Raw genomic sequence first — 22,288 nt, forward strand, 5'->3', positions numbered from 1 at the left:
ATTTCAAACGCAAATCACTGTTTACAAGCTTCTATCTTTTCCTGTCCCTTCAGACTTCCCTCACTCAAAATCCCTGTTTGGAGTTTCCTAATTTCAGTGTATTCACATGAAAAGAGCATTACTCTGAATGAAGTTCAGAGTGCTTGTAAAGTGATGGGATTTATATATTTCTCAATACATCATTTACAATTATAGTCTCTACTTAATTATGAACAGAATAGTTATGACTAGCATTAAAAATCATTCCAAACCAGCGCAAATTCAATGGAAGTTCCATTGATTCTTACTACACTATTTGTGCTGCTATTTCACTTCCTTAAAAAAACAGAGCAGGGGGAAAAGTCCACAGCTTCCCTCCATTAGAAGGAGGTTAAAGTAAATAGTAGGGCATTATCTGCTCAGAATGTAACACACCCATGATGAGAAGTAGCAGCTTTAAAGCACCATCTTAGCTAACTGATTAACTTGCCATTTTAGCTATTACAAACTGTAACAACAAAACAGGCAAAATTAGTGACTTGCAAACAACATTTACTTACTCATGTACTGATTGCTCTGGCAGTTCAGAATAATAAATTTTAACTGTAGTACTAAATCACAAGAAATAGCATTATTCATAAGCATAAATATCCAGAATTTTGTTCAAAGAGTATCTGACATAATTTCACAGTATTATCATTTTAAGTTACCACTTTGTAAAACCCTAGGTTTTTATTATTTACAGTATATCCTCTCAATCACAGTCTCAAAAATAGTCCTGTAATGAAATAACCACAGAATTTTGTGTTAGACAGATAAGGGTACACATGGAAAAAAAGAAATCACAAGACTATTATTATACAGGCAATACAGTTTTATTCTGTTCTTTCACCAATTGTAGCAAAAACATTTAACAACTGAATGAATAATCAAGGGAACTTAATTGTCAACAGGAATTTCAGAATTATGTTCTAAATTTTAGACCAGGAAGGCTTGACAGGGAGAAAACAAACCATATACACACTTGTAATAATAGTCTCTATTATGAAGATTTAATGCCTTCTTTAAAAGCACTGAGATTATTGAGGCACCTTACTGCAGGTTATGGATCATCTCTTCTTTGGCAATGAGATGTGTGGTTTTGTTAACTAGGGCCATGAGGGAGTTGAGCTTGTGAGACCAGTCATTGAGTATATTGTTTGGGTCCTTAGGCCTCTGGAAATTGATAATTCCTGCCAGCCTGTCTACTTTAGCAAAGATGGTCTTATTAACTACTAGGTTAGACAAGAACTCCTCCGATTCCTGTAAAGACAAACAGCACTAAGTCAAGAAAATAGCATTTTTACCTACAAAAGAATCAGAATTCCTCCCAGACAGCATGAAAGCACCAAGAATAAGATTTTCTTTATACACAAGTACAGCTGTAACAATCTTGTACTTTAAAAAATGCACGGCATTTTAATATTACACGTGCTGGCAATGCAAGGTGCTAGCACAAACTATTAAAAAAAAAAAACCTTTTTGTTTTCAATCGACCTATATCTGATTATCTTTCATGAAATTAAAAGTTTAATATACTACCCCAATAGACTTTTACACTTTGGAGTACTTGGCTACACAGATACCAGAGCAAGTCATGTAGTAAGCAAGGCTTAGGAAAATCCCAGTGAACTAATTACTGGCCACTGTCAAAAAAGGGTTATTTCTGAGTTTGTGGGAAAAGCAGATTTCATGAAAAGGCAGAAGGGTAAAGCTCTTCATTTGCACTCAAAACACCAGAATGTGTCATTCTACTTGGAAAGCTCTTGAAAAAACAAAGGAGGGTGACAGGAAGACCCCCTCCACCCCATGTTCCCAAAGTACCACCACCTATGAACAGGGACATTTACAGGTGAAGGACCCTCTCTTCAGATGATTTTCATCCCTCATTGACAAGAACTTTTTAACACTGAAACACCAGAGAAGCTCCAGCATTTACACAAGGCCTTGAACATAAATTAACTTCTAAGAGCAGCTTTTGCCTTACGGGTATGTGCATCATGAAACTGAGTTTACTGTTTAAAGAATGGTTTTGTAACTCCCATAAAGGCAGAAAATTAAAACCAGAACATTACTCTGCTGAATACTCACATCTCTGCCACACACACAGAGACACAGACCCCTCCCTTATGAAAGAAGGATAAGCAAAGCAAAACTTACATCAACTGACAGATCCAGGAGCTGTGCCATTCTCTTCATTGTAATTCTGGTATAATATTTAGCCATTATTCTAATATTCTGGAATAAAAGTGTTCAGAGTAGAGGGTTATGTGCAAAAAATAATTGAAGCAGGCTGCAAAAATATAAAAGTCCATGTTACAAGTAGATTAGGAACTGTAGTGCTCTAATGACAGTCCGGCACGGGGGACAGGAGGGGTTGTGAACAAACAGCTCTTTTGCTGGTAGAAGGTATAAAAGTCTCTACATGACAAATTATTAAAAAAAGAAATCAACCAATTATGCATTTAATACAAAGCAAGACCTTCCGATTTATGCTTTATTGAAATGTGAATGCTCAATCTCATTTGAGTGCAATATGCTCTTTTTGGTGGCAAGTATGCCAAATATATATATATAAAATAGAGATATACAAGCAAGTAAAATCTTGAAAAACAACACAACAGAAAAGACACCTTATCTGCTGCTTTATTAGCTACTTTTTTGTCTTCTTTGTGATTAAAATACAGCAAGCAAAAAGTGTTTTTAGCTGAGGCACTGAGTACACAGCTACTGCCTACAGACACTGATACTTACATGTTCCACAACTCTGTTCTTTAAATCTTTCCATCTCTTTTCACCTTCCTCTGTACAGCCAAAAACATCTGTTGCAGGACTGTCAAGGGATCCTTCTCTCAACTCCTTCCCATATTCTTCAACTAGGGTACTCCACCTCATCAGCTCCATGGTGGTAAACAGTTTTAGGAGGTCTCTAAATGATTTAGTACAGTTGAATTACAATCCTGTATTAATAAGGCCTAGTCTATACTTCAAATAGATCTAAGGCATAATTTTAAATGTTTTATTCTTATTACCATAAATAATGGGGGCAGCTCAAGTCAGACTGTTCTTCTAACAAAGATCTTTCTCTTACAAGAGACATTTATTTTCACACAGAACAATCATGACATTTTTGCAGTATTCTTAATGCAGCATTAAATTCAGAGTTGCTCACAGCAGACTCAGCATAAAGAGATTTCACTTGCACTGTCAGAGAGAGACACTTCTTAATCTAAGAATTGGTTACTAGAAAGGATACTTACTTATACTTGGGGATTTCTTCTAGCTTTTTGTCACTACTAATTCTGTGCACCAAATCAGATTGTTCATTGTCATAAGGTGAAAGAATAACATAAAGAACAACGCTCTTCAGTGCCTGTTTAAGAGGAAAGAGTGTGGGTTTTTTCCACAAACAGAAGAATTGCCAACACTGATTACAAAACTTAGAGTTTAATAAGCAAAAGATTTAATCTCAGTGTATTAAGAAATTAAGGTGAAACTGATGTCATCTTGCAGAGGTGAACTGTGGTACATTTAAATTGACACAGGTTAACCAAAATTCTAGTATTTCAAATAAATACATGAAGAAAAAAATCTTTTCAAACGTGAAATACATCTGTACTGCACACAGAACAGCACCACTGAGACCACACTTGCACACTGTTTGCAATCTCTACACTTGCATGAAACAGTTGAGACCTTCTCAATTTCAAAGATAATATAATAAAGATATTGGTTATAAACATTCTTTTGAAATCAACTTTATCATATCTGTTTTCAACTAACCAATTTGTTAATATAACCATTTAAATAAAAACAGACTGATGAGCTATTTCATCCACTGTACACCGATGTGGTAAGATATGGGTATTTGTCACATGGAAATGCAGACATTTTTATGTACGGTTTTTTTACCTGTTGCCACTTTTCACTTTCAGCCTGGATACAGGGAGTGTCATAAATGGCTCTGTAGTGCTTACAGATGGAGAGGTAGGAGCCTTCATGTTGATCCAGCTGGATCATTAAGTTGTAGTACTTCAACTTTAGTTTCTGAAACAGTATCAAAAAGTCAAATTAACACAGCTCCATGACCGGTAAATGAAATTCAACTGAACCCCAGAAAACAGAGAGATTTAAATAAATACACTTGGACCCGAAGAGAAGTAAGTCAGATTAAAATTTGTGTGGAGGGAGGGAGAAAGAGTGAGAAATCCTCCAAGGACTTACTTCTGTGTTTTCTTCTTGAAAAAATTTTGTATTTATTTTTTTGCTGATAATTTGAGTCCGAATATAGTCTTTTACAGCTAGACAGAGTCTCATCTGCTCCAAGATAAATTCTACACGTTCTTTCTTTTCCATTGAACCATAGGTTTCCACCTGAAATGAAAATGTAACTACTTAATGTTGTCAAAGTCAAATCAAGTGAAGGCTTAACTGTGCCAGAAGAGTGGGAGGTTGTCTGGAGGCGGAACACACCAAAACAAAACAACAGAAAAAAAGCTATTACAGAGCAAGTGAAAATAGAATAAAGGTTATTCCATTTTAATTATCACCTCCACTTACACCAAAGAATCCACCAACACTAAACTCAATGAACTAGGTAGAGAATTGAAATCCACTTTCCAAGTGGAAAATATTCTGTGTAACCCAATCATGACATTAACAAAAGCAGTTAAAGCTGAACTGCACTTTCACTAATAACAATTCATCTCATTCCAGGCATTTCTGCAAACATACCTGATTCAGTTTCTAAACAATCTCAGAACAGTCAGAATTAATTGCTATTGCTGATGCACTTCTAAGTTCCAAGGCGTTACCTGCAACTCTTGCAGAATCGAGGCAGCCTCTTTCACCTCCCCGTTCTGTTCCTTTATTGTTGCAAGTGTCTTTGTCAGGCGAGCACGCTCAATTTCCACATATATCTGAGGGCAGAAGGAAGAGTTTAAACACTAATTTTTTAAAGAGGAGTGCTAACTCTGAGACTGCAAGCCTCCTGGGAAATACACTTGATGCTGTCATCATACAACCACTTAATTTGTTGTGTATCCATCCACTACACTGGCACTATCCACAATATACACTGATGAAATACAGTGGATAATTGACACACCAAACTTTTTTGGACCAAATTAATCTAAAAATGACCTATGATTCTTCAAGCAAACACAAAGGGATATGCACTGTGAATAAAGTATTAAATATTTTGTCTACTAGAATATATTGAAACAGATAGAAGTTACATTTTATGGTTAATGTGTACTAAGTACTCCCCTTTAAATTATTTCACTTACTCCTAACCAGCCATTAATCAACAAGACTTAATTACTAACAATTTAGACTAACAGACAGAAGTCATAACATTGACACAAATTTGCCTTAATTCAGAATTCTTTATTTTCTTAAAGCAAAAGGAACACAATATAAGTAACTCACTTGGTATAATGCTTTGGTATCACCTTCTGATTACCATAACTATATGTAACACCTTGCTAAGTGCAGGAGAAATTAAACTAAACCTGCCCATTTCTCTACCAAATTCAAATACATGACATACGAAAAAGTGAAAAGTAAATGGTATTTTAGAATTTTGAAATGTATTACTAACTATATTAATAATACATCTAGATAACTACATTATAGGAACATGGACCAGTGTTTCAGCATATGATTTAAATATGGAAAATATCTGAAGTCTTTTAGACAGAAATAAACTACTTGGCTTCCCAGGTTAATTTAAAAATTACTTCTGCTCTTACTTGCACAGGATTAAAAAAATAATGCTAAGAAACCACGCTTTTAAAGAAGGTGAACATTTTTATTCTACCTTTTAGACATTGAGTCTTAAAACAAAATCTTACTTTTCCTTCTGTGACCATACGCAACGTGTCGATTAAGCGCAGTTTGACTGGTAAGTCTGTGATTTCTTCAACATAAGTGCAGCACTGCTGGACCATTTTAGCAACTGCCTAGTATGAAAACAGAGAGGAAAGACATACTATTGTTTTAGACTTCCCTAATGAATTCAAGCTATAACACTCAGAGGTAAGTAAAAAATAGTTTCACATCACACTAAAGAGACTCATTTCAGCAAAAAGCACACAGAGTCTATCTCCTCACTTTGATTCATGAAGATGTGTACAATGATGCTATTGACTGATGCTACAAGGCAAATGGGATGCTGTTCTGTCATTTTTTTCATCTCAGTTTTTCCAATAGTGAAAATAATCCATGCCATGCAGTTCTATCCTGAAAAGCAATTCCTCTTCTGCCAAATCCACAAGACTCACATGGACTGGCAGAACTTCTCTGCTTGCCCTAAGACCCGCATGGCTGAAGAGATGTGTATCTTCTCTTAACTCTGTGCACTACCCCCTCTCCTTACAACACCTGTAGATTCCTCAGGAAGGGAAGGAAGAGGGATGTTTCCTTCAGTGACAAGCACAGGTACTGGAATGTGCGCTTCTGGTAACAATGCTGACAAAGCTGGTAAAATTATTATTAAAATACCTACTTCTAAAAAAAACCCAGAATTAAAACTTCTAGAAATGTCTTCCTCAAAAAGTTCCTCAAAATTCAGCTGGAATGATTCAAGCCTTCAGCTACAGTCTGTGCAAGTCAGAGAACTAAACTGTACTCTTACACACACTAGTGATGATTCCGCACACTAAACAATAGGTAACCCTTTCCTTCCTAAACCAATGATGCCATTAAAATTACCTGTTGCTGACTTCTATTTAAGTCAAACTGAACACGCAGAGCGCAACAAACTTCACACTTTCTAAAATGCAAGTGCTTTATACCAAAGTATGCCAGTTTCAAAAGCAAGCATGCAAAGCCGACATTTCATATGAGCACAAAAAATTGCAGTAACTCTGTTTAATGCACATCTGAACATGAAGAATATGTCTACAATACACCCTGCAGAAGAGTGTAAAGATGAACCACCATCTTTACACAGAAAGTCCCTACACATCTGGGGGAACCAGGTATGTAATACAGCTCCAGAATACAGTTTTATATTTTGTTTCGAAGGATTAAATTCACCTGTTTTAACTGACTTCTTCTCTTTGATAGAAGAATAATATTTTCATTAAGAGCATCCCAGTCTTTAGCTTCGTAACACATTTTCACTACGGCAACTAAGATTCGGGATGTGGAGACCATGTCAGAAGCCTGTAACAAACCAAGAGCATGTTAGAGACAGGATAAACTGATGCTCCAAGGATACTGCAAGTCCCTTCATGACTTTAACACAGTGGAACATGAGGTGTGTAGCACATCCCAGCACCACCATACACTACTCACCGTCCGTGTTTGTTTTTCCAGGGAGAGAAGGTTTTCAATGACTTCTTGCAATCTTCCTTCCTAATAAGACGGGCAAACAAATATCTCCATGAGTCAAGAACATAACTCAGTTTAAACTGAGAGTAGCTCAAATTCTCACATAAATAAAAACACAGACCAGCCCGTACACTCGTTTTAATTTTTTTTCCTTAAAAAAAAGTATGCATAGCACTAACTTTAAAGACATGGTTCTACACAGAGATAGAACTGGAGAGGTACTAGTGGCATTTTTGCACAACACATGCTCCAAGTTGTCTGCCTTGGGAGAGAAACCTGGCAAGTTTCAGACAGGTTTGGTGAGCTCACATTCACTGAGCTGCGTGGAAGACTCATTTCTTCTCTGGCCAAAACAGAGCTTTCAGTGAGATTAGATATGCAATTAAACACCTTGGCCAAAAAAATTGTTCACCTATTACTTCCACCCATATTCATATCTTAATTACAGTGTATTATACAAAGTATAAACTACAACCTTTACAGGCTAAGCATGGAATTATAATAGTCCTGGTTTTAGAGGGGTTTTGAGAACTGTATTTGCCTTCGTTTAGAGGAGTGTAAGATACCACAATGTACTTTTAGTCCTAAGTTGCAATTCCTAGCAAATATCTTGTTAAAAAAAAAAAGTTAATAGGGGTGAATTTGAAACAGCCCATGGCAGTGGTAGGGCTGCAAAAGATGGTTAGAAACTAGAAACAAAAAACGGGTAGAAAATGAGTAACAAACCACAGAAAATGAAATTTGTTTCTAAAACATCCCAGCTGAAATATTGTAGACTACATACAATGGTTTATCAAGGATGTGCTCTTACTGCCACAGAATTTATGTTTTGCAGAATGAAACATGGCCATGGTGTCCATTCCTCTGCAGAGCTGTGCCTGTAGGACAAAATCCTTGTGCCTGCTCTCCGTTCAATAACCTTAAGATAATGTAAGATGCAATTTATTTATCTTAAGGCTACTGCCTTCAGAACTGTACAACGTGTGTCTTGAAACACATGGATCAAGCAGAGCATTTGCAGCATGTGAAGAGTCAGATGCCATCCTACTGGGACAACAAATGACAGCAACAACAGGGAAGCTGTGGCTGCCCCATCGCTGGAAGTGTTCAAAGCCAATTTGTATGGTTTTGGAGCAACCTGGTCTAGTAGAAGGTGTCGCTGCCTGTGGCAGGGGGTGGAATGAAATGAGCTTAAGGCCTCTTCCAACCCAAACCATTCTGTGATTCCATGGTTCTGTCTTTTCTGAGATCTGAGGGGCACAAGAATCTCTACGCCACAGAAGAACTTTTTTATGAAACACCGTATGCTCAATCACTATGACCCCACGTGCAACACATCCTGCGGTCACGCAGGGTGTGTACACAGACGTTGTTTACTGAGCCGAAGGAGGCAGAGACAGCCCTAGCGCCTCTCCTGGCTCTGTTCCTCCATTCCAGCTCCTTGGGGCTCGCATGTAACCGAGTTAAAGCGCTGCCTGTCCAACGTGCCCCGGGACCTGTTACACGAAGGTAGCTCCGGCGTACAGAGCCCCGGGATGAACAAGCAACTCCGCGTATGCCCGCGAGCAGGGGCTGCGGGGAAGAGCCACGGCCCTTGTGATGGACTGGGGCCCGCTGGTTCCCTCACCCGCGAGGCTGCGCCCCGAAACCGCGTCCCGTCTCAAAATCACAGAACACACTGAGCTGGAATGAACCCACAAGGATCATCGAGTGCATCTCTTCGCCTTGGTTCTGCACAGAACCTCCCTAAGAATCCATGTGCCTGAGAGCGTTGTCTAAACATTCCTTGAGCTCTGGCAGGGTTGGGGCCGTGATCACTACCCTGGAGAGCAGTTTCAGGGCTCAGGCACCCTCTGCTTGGCCACCAACCTCCCTCCTTCCCACCCTCCCACACAGTCCTGAAACGGCGGAGCCGCCCCACTCCTTCCCTTCCCCAGCACGGCACGGAGAACCCGCAACCAGACCCCTCAACACCGCATCGTGGGGTAGGATGCGGCCGCGGGTCGCTCCGCGCCACCTCCACGCGCGGCCTAGCGCGCCATGACTCAGCCCGTCCACCCCGCCAGGCTTCTCTCCCGCCTCACCTGCGCCAGCCGCTCGCATTCGGGCAGCCGCTGGTCCACAGTCGCGCTGTAATCCACCTCCATTTTGACGATGCGGCCATCGGCCCGCTCCGCGCCGCCCTCCGCCATGTCCGCCCGCTCCGCTGCCTCAGCGCTCACCGGAACCGGCCGGGCCCGCGCGCAGGCGCGCCGGGTGCAGCCCCGCCGAAGGGCCCCGCGCCGCGGCAAGCAGGCACTGCTGTGGCCATCCCCGGCCGCCTCAGGACCCCCGGCGGGGGAGGTGCCGCCTCTGAGGGGACCCGCCCCGCCCACGGCACTTGGGAGAGGACCGGGTGTGTCACTGCCTCGCTGTGCGGATCTGCCCCTCAATCCGCCCCTTGGAGGGGACCTGGACTGCGATCTGCCCCTCTGAATGGCTCTGCCCCTTAATCCACACTTCTGAGATCCAGTCTGGCCGGGGGATTCCTCGGCACCCAGGAAGGGCAGCTGTGAGTTGATGCCAGATGTCGCGGTGACATCTCCCGGTGACATCTCCCAGTGACATCTCCCGGAGTGCAGACACGACCCCCATTCTGCCCTGTGGCCTCAGCACGGCCACGGGGCTCGGGACAGTTGCCACAGCCACGGTGTTGCTCGTAGCTTGGGGGTGGTGAGGCAGGAAGACGGTGGTTTTGTGCTGTTCTCCCACATTTGGGGACAGCCTGGCCGTGTTGACACGTCAGGTGTGGCTGCAGTGGAGCACTCTGGGTTCTGTAGCTGCTGATTTCACCTTGGTGGTTTCACTGTATCTCATTACAGCCTTACGTCGTTTAATCACCTGGCATTGCTGGAGAGGTGGAGGAAAGGTAGGACACGCTTTGACTTTTAAGTGCACAAGAATCCTGATCTAGACAGTGTTGCACCATCAATGTGTTTGAAAAGTTGTGAGATGTTGGTGCAACGCCTGTGTGTGCAGGTTGCTATCATCTCCCAACACAATTTCATATGCTACAGAAGTTTCATTCACTGGGTAAATCCAGAAAATCTCCCTCGTGTTTGCAAGCAAACAACTCAAATACTGAACAGGGAATGTTCAAATACTCAAAAACTGAATCAGAATCACAGAGTGGCTTGGGTTGTAAGGGACTTTAAAGATCACCTAGTTCCAACCACCTGCCATGGGAATCTTTGGATGTTATTCAAGATTTCCAGAAAGAAGAAGTTACCATGAAATTACATTTTGTGTTGTGTTACTTTCAGACTATACTGTACACAGACCAACATGTTAATGCGGCAAAGGGGTATTTGAGGTAACTGGTTTAAATATTTTTTTTTTACAGAATTAAGACTGAGTTCCTACATCTGCTGCACTGGTGTAAATTCAGAGTAGTTCAGTTAAGTGAATTCAGAGCTCCAATACTGCATTTTGCAACTGTGTCTGATACATACCTTCCAATTAGCACAGCACAGACAGGCTTTGAATCACTTTCTGTTTGAACACAAACTTGATTTAAAAAGTCTGCTAACAGAATTTATCCATTATCCTTAATCATTTTTACTTAATTTCAATTGACTTAAGTACTTAAAATACATGCATGTATCACACAGAGCGTGTCAGTTGTTCTTCCCTAACTCTGGCCATTTGCAAATTTTTACAGAGTTTTTATTTTTACAATCTCATTCTTTTAGCTCATGGTAATATTAGTATATTTTCACAGGTGATGGATTGGGAGTGATGGCTTCCAGAGAAGTTAAAAGTCACATGCTAATCTAATTGAACATAGTCCCATACACAGTAATTTGGTTCAGACAAAAGAGTGAAAGAGGAAGAAAATAACTGCCTTCTGCAACTGTTGTTTTCCTTTAACTGCATGCATGCGCTGGGAAATGAGGCAGCTGTTGCCTCCAATATAGAATCCCTGAGCGGCTGAAAAAGAAACTAAATTCTTATTCAAAAGTCCTTAGTGAAACACCCAAAGAAATGGCTTGGCTCTTGCTGTCTCTTACTCTGAAGTGACACTTTGCTGACACGAGTCCATCTGGAGTTCATACTCAGCATAATTTAACATACCGGCTTTTTTCCTCTGGGTCAGAAATGAAAAATGAGTGAAAAATGTCTCATTTTCACAACAGAGCATAGAGAGCATGTTGCAGAGGTAAGAGTAAAAATTTCTGCCAATTCATGGAAATCAAAGACCCAAAATTGAGGCAGGCATGCTTGGCAGGCACTGCCTGGCTCGTGGGAGCTGCAAGTTTTCTGTGTCAGCATGTCCCCTGGGAAGCATTTGGGAGGTGTGCTTTGGAAAGAGTCTGGGCACTCACAGTGGGGAGTTGTAAGGGATATCCTTGGGGTCACTGCTTTTCCCCAAGAGTATGTGCAACCAGCACAAGACAGAGCTATGGTATGGGGTGACTGGATAATCTTTTGCTGCAGGTACAGGAAGTAGTCTTGGTTTCCATTTTAAGCAGGTTCTGTATTTGACACACTGCTTTCTGCAGATCTGCTTTGTTAATGTACACAGAGCTATAAGGTTTACTTTATGTTGAAAGCATGCGATAGGTGATAAACTAGTTTAAGTCTTCTGGTTTTATTGAAATCAGTGTCCTTGCCTATAGTTGGGTAGCATCAAGGCCCCAAGCCAAGAAGTTCAGGTTCTTTTACACTGGTTTTCAGCAGAAACCAGAAATACTGTTCCCCGTGGATGAAACCACTAGGAAATCACTTAAAGCCGAAGGATGTTTTAGATCTGAATTTGGATTGTCTCTCATCTGTGGGTAATACCACAGAATCACAGAATCCTTAAGGTTGCAAAGACTTTCAAGATCAAGTCCAACTGTCAGCCCAGCACCACCACCACCATGTTCACCACTAAACCAAGTCCCTAGGTGCTACATCCAAACATTTCTTGACCACTTCTGGGGATGGTGACTCCCTTGACAGCCTGTTCCAATGCTTCACAACCCTGTGAAGAAATTTTTTCCAATATCCAATCTATACCTCCCCTGGCACTGCTTGAGGCCATTTCCTCTCATCACTTGTTCCCTGGGAGCAGAGCCCGACACCGCCCTCCCCCCTCCCTCCCCCCCGCCCCCTCCTGTCAGGGAGTTATGGAGAGCCAAAAGGTCCCCCCGAGCCTCCTTTTCTCCAGGCTCCAGCTCCCTCAGCCACCCCTGGTGCTCCAGACTCTTCCCCAGCTCTGTTGCCTTCTCTAGACACACTCCAGCATCTCAATGTCCTTCCAGCAGTGAGATATCACAAGGTATTGCCTTGGTTTTGCTATTTTGCTTGGAATTCCAGGAACATACAGTACCAACATTATGAATTACAGCCACAGTTTTCATATTTATACATGGCTGTGTCAGATTTGAGACAGAAGTCTCATTAAACACATTGTTCATACCTCAGTTGAAAATCCAGACTGTTAATAGAGCTCCCAGATTTTTTATTTCTTTGTGTAGGTGTTTGCACTTCCCTGGGAAGGCAGGGACGTGAAATATTGTGCCATTATTGCAAGGGGCTGGCAAACGGACCTTGGTGGCTCCAGGAGATGGCACTGTGTCCTCTGGGCTAAGAATTATACTCACAGCTCTGAAATGTACATCCAGAACCAATGAAATTCTGAGGGGCTTTTGCTCTTTCTTGTTATGAAACACACATTTTATTGTAGACCTAAATTCCTCTTTAACTGTCCCAAATACGGTATTTCATCGCTTTTATTTTTTTGCAAATAAGGGGTATGTAAGTGCAGATGTATATTTTACCAGTATCTTTGCAGTGCCTTGTTTGTGCTCTTACAGAGCTTCTCTGCAATCCAGTGAATGTTTTATAGGCACTGGGAGCACAGGAGAAACAGCAGGATGAGCATTTTAAGCATGAAATGCTGAGGGTTCCCAAGTAGTTTCAGAATTGGGTTCCTGTGCATTTCAAGTTGTAACTTAATGATGGGGAAATTTCTCTGAAAAACGCAACCCCAAGCATATTAAAAATCGATTTCGCTAACAAATTGCTCACTAAAGGAGGGGGGGAGACTTCCTAAAACGCTTCTGGCTTTATAGTTCAACTAGGAAGGAGGCGTTTTCTCACTGAACTTTCTGCGTGCCATTTGAAAGTAAAAAAACGATATGAAAAAAGCGGTTTATTTGTGCTGAAAAATGTGATGGCTGATAGGTGAGGGCTGACCAGAAGGGAAATGGGTGAGGCCTCCACATCCTGTGTATGTCCGCACCGAGCGCACGTTTTTTCCTTTCCTTTTGTACCGGGAGGTGGGTGCGAGCCCCAGGCTCACCGGCTCGCTTCTCCTGCACCGGGGTGTAAATGCTCTGCAAGGTGCCTTGTCACACGTAGGGCAATAAACTTCAAAACCCGAGAAGTCTTCATGGCAGAATTAACTGAAATCGCGAATCCTTGGGGCTCAGCGCTGCCGGTGTCCCCTTGCCGGGAGGCGCCGGCGGGCGCTGCCCGGAGCCCCGCGGCCCGGCCCCGCTGAGCCCGCCCGAGCGGTGGCGGCCGCTGCCCCCCCGCCGGCCCCCTCCCTCCTTCCTGCCGCCCCGCTGATGTCAGCCGAGCCCCGCCGGGGCCGCCGCCGCTGCAGCCGCTCCGCGCCCGCCCGTGAGCACCCGCGGCTGCGCCGGGGAACCCGCGGCCGCCCGCCCGAGCGCCGCGCTGCCCCCCCGTTCCCGCCTCGAGCCCAGCGGGAGCCGCGGCGGCCGCAACCGCGTTGCGGCGGGGAGGTGGGAGCCGCGTTTGGCAGTCGGGGAAGGCAACGTTATAAAAAGCCTTTGTCTTGGGAATCAGCATCGCATCTCTCCTGCCGCCCGACGTGCTGCCGGCGGGGGCGAAAGCCACATTTTCGGCTCGTTTGTTCTTTTCACCGCCCCAGGCATGTCTTGACACAGCCGCGAGAGAGCCCGGCGTTTCCATGCACTTCCGACGGATGTCTTCGGCTGGGGCGAGAGCGGGGGGGGGGTTTGAGACTTTGTAGCGTATCTCGGTGCGAGCGTCTGTGAGACTCCCATGATCGCAGTGTGAAGGAGGAAGAACTGGGAGAAAGAAGCGGTTGTGGTGGTTTCTCTTCTTGCAGGGTCAGCCTTCCTGGATGGTTGCATTACTGTCTTGTGGACACATTGTCAAGCGCGCACAGAGAAAGAGGCTTGATTATTTTCCCCTGTGTTTGGTTTCCGTCGTGATCTCTGCGTAGAAATCACCACTTTTCTCCCAGTTCGCCGGTCCGCACTGAGCCGCAGGAATATGCTCATGAAGGAGTACCGGATCTGTATGCCTCTGACAGTTGAAGAGGTAAGATCCGCGCTCGTACCGGAGAGGCTGTTCATTACCGAGGCTTTTCTCTTGCAAGGCGAATTGAGGTTATATTTATTTTGGTGAATATTTTTTCTTCGTGTAAGGAACTTAGTCGGAGATGATTGGTTAGAGAGGAATGTTTTTATTGGGAAAATATAAGAATCCTGAAGGAATGAAGGTAACTTAAGTGTATCAAAAGCATTGTGTCGTCAAAATATTGATTATAAAGATTTTTCCAACCAAACTTTCAGAGGAATTTCATGCATGTTTGCAAGGGAATGCTTTGTGCTGGAATTTCTGTCTGATAAGGCGTTTGTCCAAAACCCAGATTCTAAATATATTTCACCTTTGCTTAAAATAACCTCGCAGATGAACGTGGCCTGAAACTCCAACACAGGTAGGTAAGAGAGGTGATCATTTATTAGTAAAACTTTGTTGTCATTTAAAGAAGTGATTGAAAGTCAAACAGCTCTTTGTCGGTGTTCTGAACTCTGTGTTAGGAACATTATGTTTTTATTTATCTGCAACATCCCACCTGCTCACTGTTTTAATTAAGACAGTAATACCTGCATGGAGTACACGTGCTCTGGAGTTATTGGTGCTCATGAAGTGTTTGTGGGTCCAATTAGGTGGCCAAAGGCCTGATGGCATTTGGAAAGGAGATGGTGCTTTATGGTTTAGTGTCCGGCAAGTACAGAAAAGCTCGGTGTTTTCTTATTTGGCCATTTCTGCTGCGGATTTGGCGTCGCGGAGGGAACGAGCCCACTCTGAGCGCGCGTTTTGCGCCGAGCTGCGCGCAAAGTTCCGCTGGTCCCGCGAGCGGCGGCGGGGCCGCCAGGGGGCGCCCCGCCACGGCCCCGCCGGAGGGTCCCGGCCGAGGGTCCCGGGCGGAGCGCCCCAATTCGCTCGTTAATCCGATAATTAATGTACACATTTGTTCTTTGGGTCCATCCAGGCGAGCGTTTTGCCGCACAGTTTTATTTTTTGCAATATGTGTGGAGAAGTCCTCGCGGGTATGACAGAGTAGTCGTCTCAATGGTCTTTTTGTCCATATTTTCAGATTTGGCAAATTAACAGTTCTCTAAAACTCGGGATTGGAACTGCCAAATATTTACTTCAGGCTGCTCAGGAAATTCCTTCTGCTGGGAGCAGGAGCCAAAACCACCACATACATAAAGTTAAATAGGCATAGGTTTAATACTAGTATGTTTCCATCCAAGTTATACTGTATGTTGTGATATTGGATGGCATTATTCTTTTAATATATAATTTTCTTTGTTTATTGCATTACCCTAATGTAGACAACATTTTATCCAAGCCAGTTCCTGATGCCCTTAGACTACCACACTTAGTTAATAACAGTTCATTACATCATCAGAAGGGAGCAGATCTAATTTATTTTGAAAAATTATTGTTAAACAAGATTTCCAGATGCAGAAAAGTTCAAAAATCTTCCAAAGCAGGAATGGTTGATTCATGATGAGGCAGAAGGCAATGCTGGATGTTACTTGTTCTCTAGAATGTTAACAGAATTAGTAAAGATACTAGGTTTTGTAGTTTCTCTCATGTTGAATCATCCATTATTTAATCCAAGCACTGAAGCTGAGATGCCTTAATGAGGAACCTAGAACATGTCTGATGTTTAGCATTAATTTAATTATTATCATAAAATGAATTAGGACAAAATTGTGAAATCAGCAAATACCTTATTTTTCTTACGGTATTTGCATACTAAAGAAGTCCCACACTGTATTTCTCGTAGTGGTTCGTCTTTGTGACATTTCTTACAGTCTTAGGAAGGTGGTGTTATCTTATTTTTACCCTCAGTTGCACATTAACTACCAACACTGTGTAATATTTTTTGCCATCTGTGTAGAACAAGGTGCTACATTGTGCAGTTGTCAGGAGAACATCATGAGGCAATGCTCACCCTTCAAAAGTCAAGAGCATTTTGGTTCTAAGAGGTCCAAACTGCCTTCTGCAGGGTGCAGAGTCACTCTGAAGTTCAGTGGGCTTTGAGGGAAAGGCAGTTTCCAAAGGACCTGCAATTTCCCGCAGGTCTGGGAAGCTGGGCTATGATGTGCACTGGTACTTGGGTATGTGACTCTCATGGATACCACTGGCAATTAAGCACCCAAGGATTTTTGAGGTCCTGTCTCAAGAGGTGTGGGAAAAATGCAGTTCTTATGCAACAGCATGGATTCCATTTTTGTGCTGTTTTTCTTATGTAGACTTAATAAATCCTGTTTTTTCTATTGTTCGGACGTTCTGCCTTTCAGCCTGTGCACTTTATACATATATCCAAAAGCACTTCCTTGAGCAGTTTTCTTTTTTTAGCACTGCCATCCATAGAAGTCTCACAACATGAATGAGAAAGAACTATGTTCTTAATTTGTGGTGGTGGTGGTGGCACCAGCACCAGAGTCATTTCCATATCATTCCTGTAATGATAAAAATAATCTGGCACAGGCAGCAAAATGAAGTGTTAGCTCTGTCAGCCAAGCATCTGTATTCAATCTTCTGTAGTCAGATTTTGTGTGTAATGTGAAAAAATGTGCAGTAAAGTGTTGTGTAATGTCCAGGCAAGTAACTGGAAGTCGTGACCTTGAATGTAAAATACCTGTGCACGCAGCAGTGTAGGAGTTAGTGCTGCTCTGGCTGACTATTATGACCTAAATTTATCTCTGGAGAAGAGTAAAAAACTGATAGATGTCAGTGTAACAGCAGCACTGTCTCCAGGTTTAAAGAGTTTCTGGCATTGTTGTGGATAGGAAATTCCTTCATTAGCTACTGCAGATCCTGTTCCTGAGACATTCTTTCCTTGATGCCCTTATTAGATAAGATACCCAAATATTTATAGGAGGTTTGTTTATCTACCTGTCTGCTTGAAGGCCAAATGCTTTCTTGCAAAGAAAACATTTCCTAAGAAAAGCTGTTTGCTATAGACTGAGCTGTTGTGGTTGTATTTTGAGCCAGGATACAGGCGTTGGAGATGTGTATTTGTTCCTTGTCCGTAAGCACCAGGAAAGATGGGCTGTTCCAAGAGTTCTTGCTGAGATGCAGTGGCACCACACTACAGTTCTCATTGAAGGCTGAGGCTTCCTCAGTAAATGGAATTTTTGACAGCTGTTTAGGTCTGTTACATGTGCATAGTCACAAGCTGCCTGATCAGATTTAAAATAATTTGAGAAAGGAAGCACTGTGTTAACTGCTAAGCAAAATAATAACTGCTGTAAGAACTTTGCAAATAAGGTCAGGATGGAACTGATGGTTGACAAAACCAATATGATTGCCAATGGGAAGTCATTCTTTACCTCATTTGTGGTACTTCTGGCAAATTCAATCTTTCTGTTAACACCAAGTCCTTATAAATTAGAAAAAGCCAGTTCTTTGCATTAGTATATAAAGCAAATAAAATCTGTTCCAGTAGTTCCATAGGATGTTACCACTCTTCATTCCAGCTGCAATTAATAAATGAGCCTGCTGCTTGCTTATTTTTCCCCTGGCATTTTCATGTGTTAGTTCATTCTTACAAATAGCTTGTTACATCGTATGGGAGAATATTATAAGGGACTGCATTGTGGGTTTTAAATATCATCAGTTAAAAAAATACATTCCTAAGCAAGTGACAAGAACACCAAACAATTGAAAAGAGCAGAGATGCTAAAAATTCTCAGGCTTAGAACTCATTGCAAATCAGAATTCCACAATTTTTCACAGGAAGGATTACATGGTTTTGTGCTTTTGAGATACCTTTATCTGAAAATGGAAACCAAATGTGATAGGTTAACGTGGTACTGAACTCTTCTAGAAAAGGCAAAGTATAGTGAGATTCCTGATTTGTGTGCAAAGTGATTATTCTTTAGGGAAATAGATGGAAAGACATTTTTGCTGGATCCTGTTGAAAATGGAGTTGTTACTGCTGTAAAATGCTATGAGCGATGTGAAGCTGGGTTGTGTAAATTTGAAAGCTGAACATCAAATAAACAATGGGAGTCATAGAGTTTTTTCCTTGAAAGTAGGGATGACCGTTAAGGTTTCTATTAGTTCTGAACTGTACGTGCATGGCCAGTACCTAAAGTCCTAACAGGTTTTTCTTTCCTTTGTTCTTTATTTCAACCAAGATTATCTCTGCTGAGGCTGGTGGAATTATTCCCACTCTGTGTTTTAAATAAAAGCCAGGTTGGATCTGTGGGGAGCTCTGCCTGCATGAGGTGTGGAGGAACAGCTGTATTATCATGAATACAAACAAGCAGAGACCTGCAAAATGTCCGTAAATGTAGATCATGGTTTTTCAACAAAAAGTCCTTTCAGCATTAATAAATTCTGATTTTAGAGGTGTTACCCTTGCTCCTTTATGAAAATATCCATTGTTTAGTTCTTGTTTCAAACATTATGAATTCTCCCAGTGTGGATTATTTCCATAAAATTATTTCAACAATATCTGTGTAAACACTGTTTAGATTCTCTGAATCTTGTGTACACTTCTTCTTTAAAAAATTTCGTAGTCTCCCGTTTTGTGTACAAAGAGTACATGTTATAACATGTTTTATTCAGACAGATTTAAAGCTCATTGAAAGCATTTGAGAACATACTGTTACGGCCTGAGAGTCCGCAGGTGTTACAATATTTGTACATAACTATATGTATGTAGCACAGCAAAGCCTTTAGTAGGGTATAAAGTGTAAAATAATTTTTTTCTAAAGTACAGTGATCTGCTGCAGGGCAAACTACATCTACTCATCCTGCATTTAATACAGCTCGATTAAATAATGGTCAGCTATGGGCATTTCCTTCATTTCTCAACTGTAGCCACAGAACATATTTTCAGGAATATATAAATGTATGGAACACTTGTAAAAGCAGTATGTTGGTCATAAGCAAGAGGACTATAAACAAACTTAAGGTGAAGTCATCTTATCAAAATTAATTTATTTTAATTACTTGTAAATGAAATCATAGTTGGACCATGTCATGTCCATGACCTCTGCAGAAAACGTTTATCTGGCATTTTTGAGCTGAGGTTGTCCAGCAAAAACAGAGGCTTATTGTGCAATTTTAATTTGAGCTATCAACAGCTCTAACGCATCTTACACCAGTTCCTTTACAAGATAGTGAATTGCTCTGAAACATAAAGAGCCTTTTGCTGTGGTTAATCATTCTGTCAGGAGATGCCTTCTAAGAACATCACCAGCCTCACCTGCCTTTTGCAGTTAATACAGTGGAGGCACTGACATGTTTGTCTGAGAAGGCTTCAGAGGTAATTATTGAGCTAGAAAGCCTCTTTACACTATTCTGAGTATCTTTACCCTTCAAAATAATTCCTTGTGTAAGTCTCTTGTCAGCAAAGGGATTGGATGTGGTCTTTGGTGGGTGGTCATATGTACTTTCCTCACAAGGCCTTTGCTACATGCAGTGTGACCTTAAAATCACCTTAAATCTTATGGCCTGGGAAGAATCATTGTAACAGATAAAACTCATGAGAGAAATCAACAGAAGTTAGCTGTTAGTACCAAGGAAGAGTACCTATTGAATTTTCTTTTGCTGCACAATCGAGTTGGCAAAAAGGAACAGATGAAAGTGAGAGCTGGTTTTTAGCATGGGAAAAAATAAACACCTTGCTTTAGTTTGGCCTTCTTATATTAGTTGTGGTCAGCTGTAAAAGTATGGCAGTGCAGAGCAGATGTCAAATCTTCACTGATCTCCACTGCAAATAGAAATCCAAAAATATGCAGTTTTCTCCCTTTCTCCTGTTTGCACATTTCAGTGTAACTCTGTGAAAGAAACAAGACAATCTTTGTTCTGCAGACTTCAGTGTAAATCATTAAAAAAATCTTTCAGTGGAAAGGATTAGATATTACCCAAGGAACACCAGACTCTAACATACATCTCTCTTTATCTCTCTTGTTCTGTCTTTCCATGTCAACACTTATTTTCTCCAAGGTGTGTGTGTGTGTATGTATATATATATAGATGTATATATACATATAGCAAATAATGCCACACATTTGATTTGAGGGCTTTGTTAAGCAAAATATGGGCCCAGTTTTCCATTTCCCATAAAAGAAAATGCAGCCTGTTGGTGGTTTAGGATATTTTCTAGCTAAAGCACTTTACAGAGCCTTGATGCTATCAAGAACTCCATGAGCTGTGTTTGTGTTTGAACATAATGTAGGTTTGGAAACAAAAGAACAGGGAGAGAAAAACACAGAATGTCAATACTGGCTTTTAAAACAGAGCTTTCTGGTTTTTTTTATTTTGGGGATGAACTTTGTCTTGCTGAGAACATGAAGTTCTTGTAAGAGTTGATGTTAATGTTGAATGATCAGCATTTTGAAATTCTGACAACTTCCGTTGATGTACCTAATAATGAATGTAGATGTCTATATTGGCATCTTGAAGTTTGATAGCTCTGATATGTCAAATACATTTTACCGTAGTCCAGTCTGTTTAATTTCTTCATTCTTCATACTTTTAAGGTAAGAAATAATATAATGATACCAGTTTTCATGTGCTTGACTGCATATGTTATAAAAAAGTTAGGTGATTTATAGCTTTTAAGTCTATAAAGCCCTTTAGATGAGAGGAAGACAAAGATTTCTGTAATAACTAGGAAAGGTTATAAATTATATTTTCCTTCATGAGTATTCACTTGAGTCTGATAGGCATTTGCATTGTTAAAATCTGTTAGAGATCATGTTCTTGGGTACAAAAGGCTGCCTAGTTAGATAATGGAAAACCCATAGTTTATAACAATGATTCATTCACTAAATTCTTCTGTGTGACTAGTGAGCTGACAAACGTGTTCCCCAGGCTGTTCTTATAGAAGCGAGTCAGTTGTGGATGTTAAATCCATGCAGGCTTTCCATCTTGGCTGTCCAACGTAACACACAAGCAATCATTACATACTCTGAGGATGGGGATGGATAATACACACATGCAAACCCTTGAAATATTCTCAGTCGTTGTGGGTAAGGAATAATCCTTTGTATCCTTATTCATGGAAAACTTACTTGGAATCTTTTTTTTCCCCAATAGTTATAATTTTCCTTATATTCTGTTTTATCTTCCGTGGTTCATAGAGCATTTATCAGCAGCAGCAGTAGATTTTGTGAGACTTTATAACAAAATAAAGCAAATAGTGACATTTCATGCAAATTTGCTCCGAAAGCCCTCCAGTGCAGCCTGAAGAACTCTGCGTAGGCATATTGTGCACATATTTAAGTGTAATTGCCAATGTCTGCAGGCATCTAAAAAGCAAGGAGAAAGGTGGTCCCCAGGATTTTTGACTGTGTTTAAAAAGAAGTGAAGAAAAGCTAATTTAGATATCAAGCTGGGTTAACAGATGGATTTACAGTCTGTAGGTGGGAGAAACCAGACTTGAACTTCACCTGTGTTTCTATATAATGCTTTTAGTCTAGGCTTAGTCTTGTTTATCTCCTTCTAAGTTCATCATTTCTTTCCAATTTTGGTTATAAGTGATCAGCCAATTTTGAATCCTTGGATATGTATCAAAATGCTATTTTTAATTTTCTAAAGTACAATGCAGGGTGCTAAATTGTAGGAATGACACTTTAATGACTCTTCTTGG

At 41.3% G+C, this 22,288-nt stretch overlaps 2 protein-coding genes across 6 annotated transcripts in view; one reads left to right on the forward strand and one right to left on the reverse strand.

Annotated features, from left to right (window-relative positions):
• Window positions 1–832: 832 nt before the first annotated feature.
• On the reverse strand, window positions 833–9,615 carry PSMD12 (proteasome 26S subunit, non-ATPase 12). 2 transcript variants are annotated; one of them, XM_048324117.1, is made up of 11 exons: window positions 9,441–9,612; window positions 7,321–7,380; window positions 7,060–7,188; window positions 5,874–5,981; window positions 4,833–4,937; window positions 4,243–4,392; window positions 3,931–4,065; window positions 3,279–3,391; window positions 2,773–2,947; window positions 2,179–2,256; window positions 833–1,281 (listed from the first exon to the last, which is right to left on the reverse strand). In XM_048324117.1, the coding sequence occupies exons 1-11, from the start codon at window positions 9,546–9,548 to the stop codon at window positions 1,072–1,074; spliced, it is 1,371 nt and encodes a 456-aa protein (XP_048180074.1). In that variant the 5' UTR covers window positions 9,549–9,612; the 3' UTR covers window positions 833–1,071. The 2 variants fall into 2 exon arrangements, with proteins under 2 accessions (XP_048180074.1, XP_048180075.1); XM_048324118.1 differs by lacking the exon at window positions 833–1,281 and having other exon boundaries at window positions 2,223–2,311; window positions 9,441–9,615.
• A 4,429-nt stretch (window positions 9,616–14,044) lies between these two features.
• Window positions 14,045–22,288, forward strand: part of PITPNC1 (phosphatidylinositol transfer protein cytoplasmic 1) — an 82,009-nt gene continuing 73,765 nt past the window's right edge. The window contains exon 1 of one of the 4 annotated variants that reach the window (XM_048324130.1): window positions 14,045–14,694. In XM_048324130.1, coding sequence (XP_048180087.1) covers window positions 14,647–14,694 — 48 coding nt within the window. In that variant the 5' untranslated portion in view covers window positions 14,045–14,646. The remainder of the gene's footprint in view (window positions 14,695–22,288) is intronic. The other 3 variants (XM_048324131.1, XM_048324132.1, XM_048324129.1) reach the window with 3 other exon arrangements.

This window comes from Corvus hawaiiensis, chromosome 19, assembly GCF_020740725.1.
Source record: "Corvus hawaiiensis isolate bCorHaw1 chromosome 19, bCorHaw1.pri.cur, whole genome shotgun sequence".
Classification (NCBI taxonomy): Eukaryota; Metazoa; Chordata; class Aves; order Passeriformes; family Corvidae; genus Corvus; species Corvus hawaiiensis.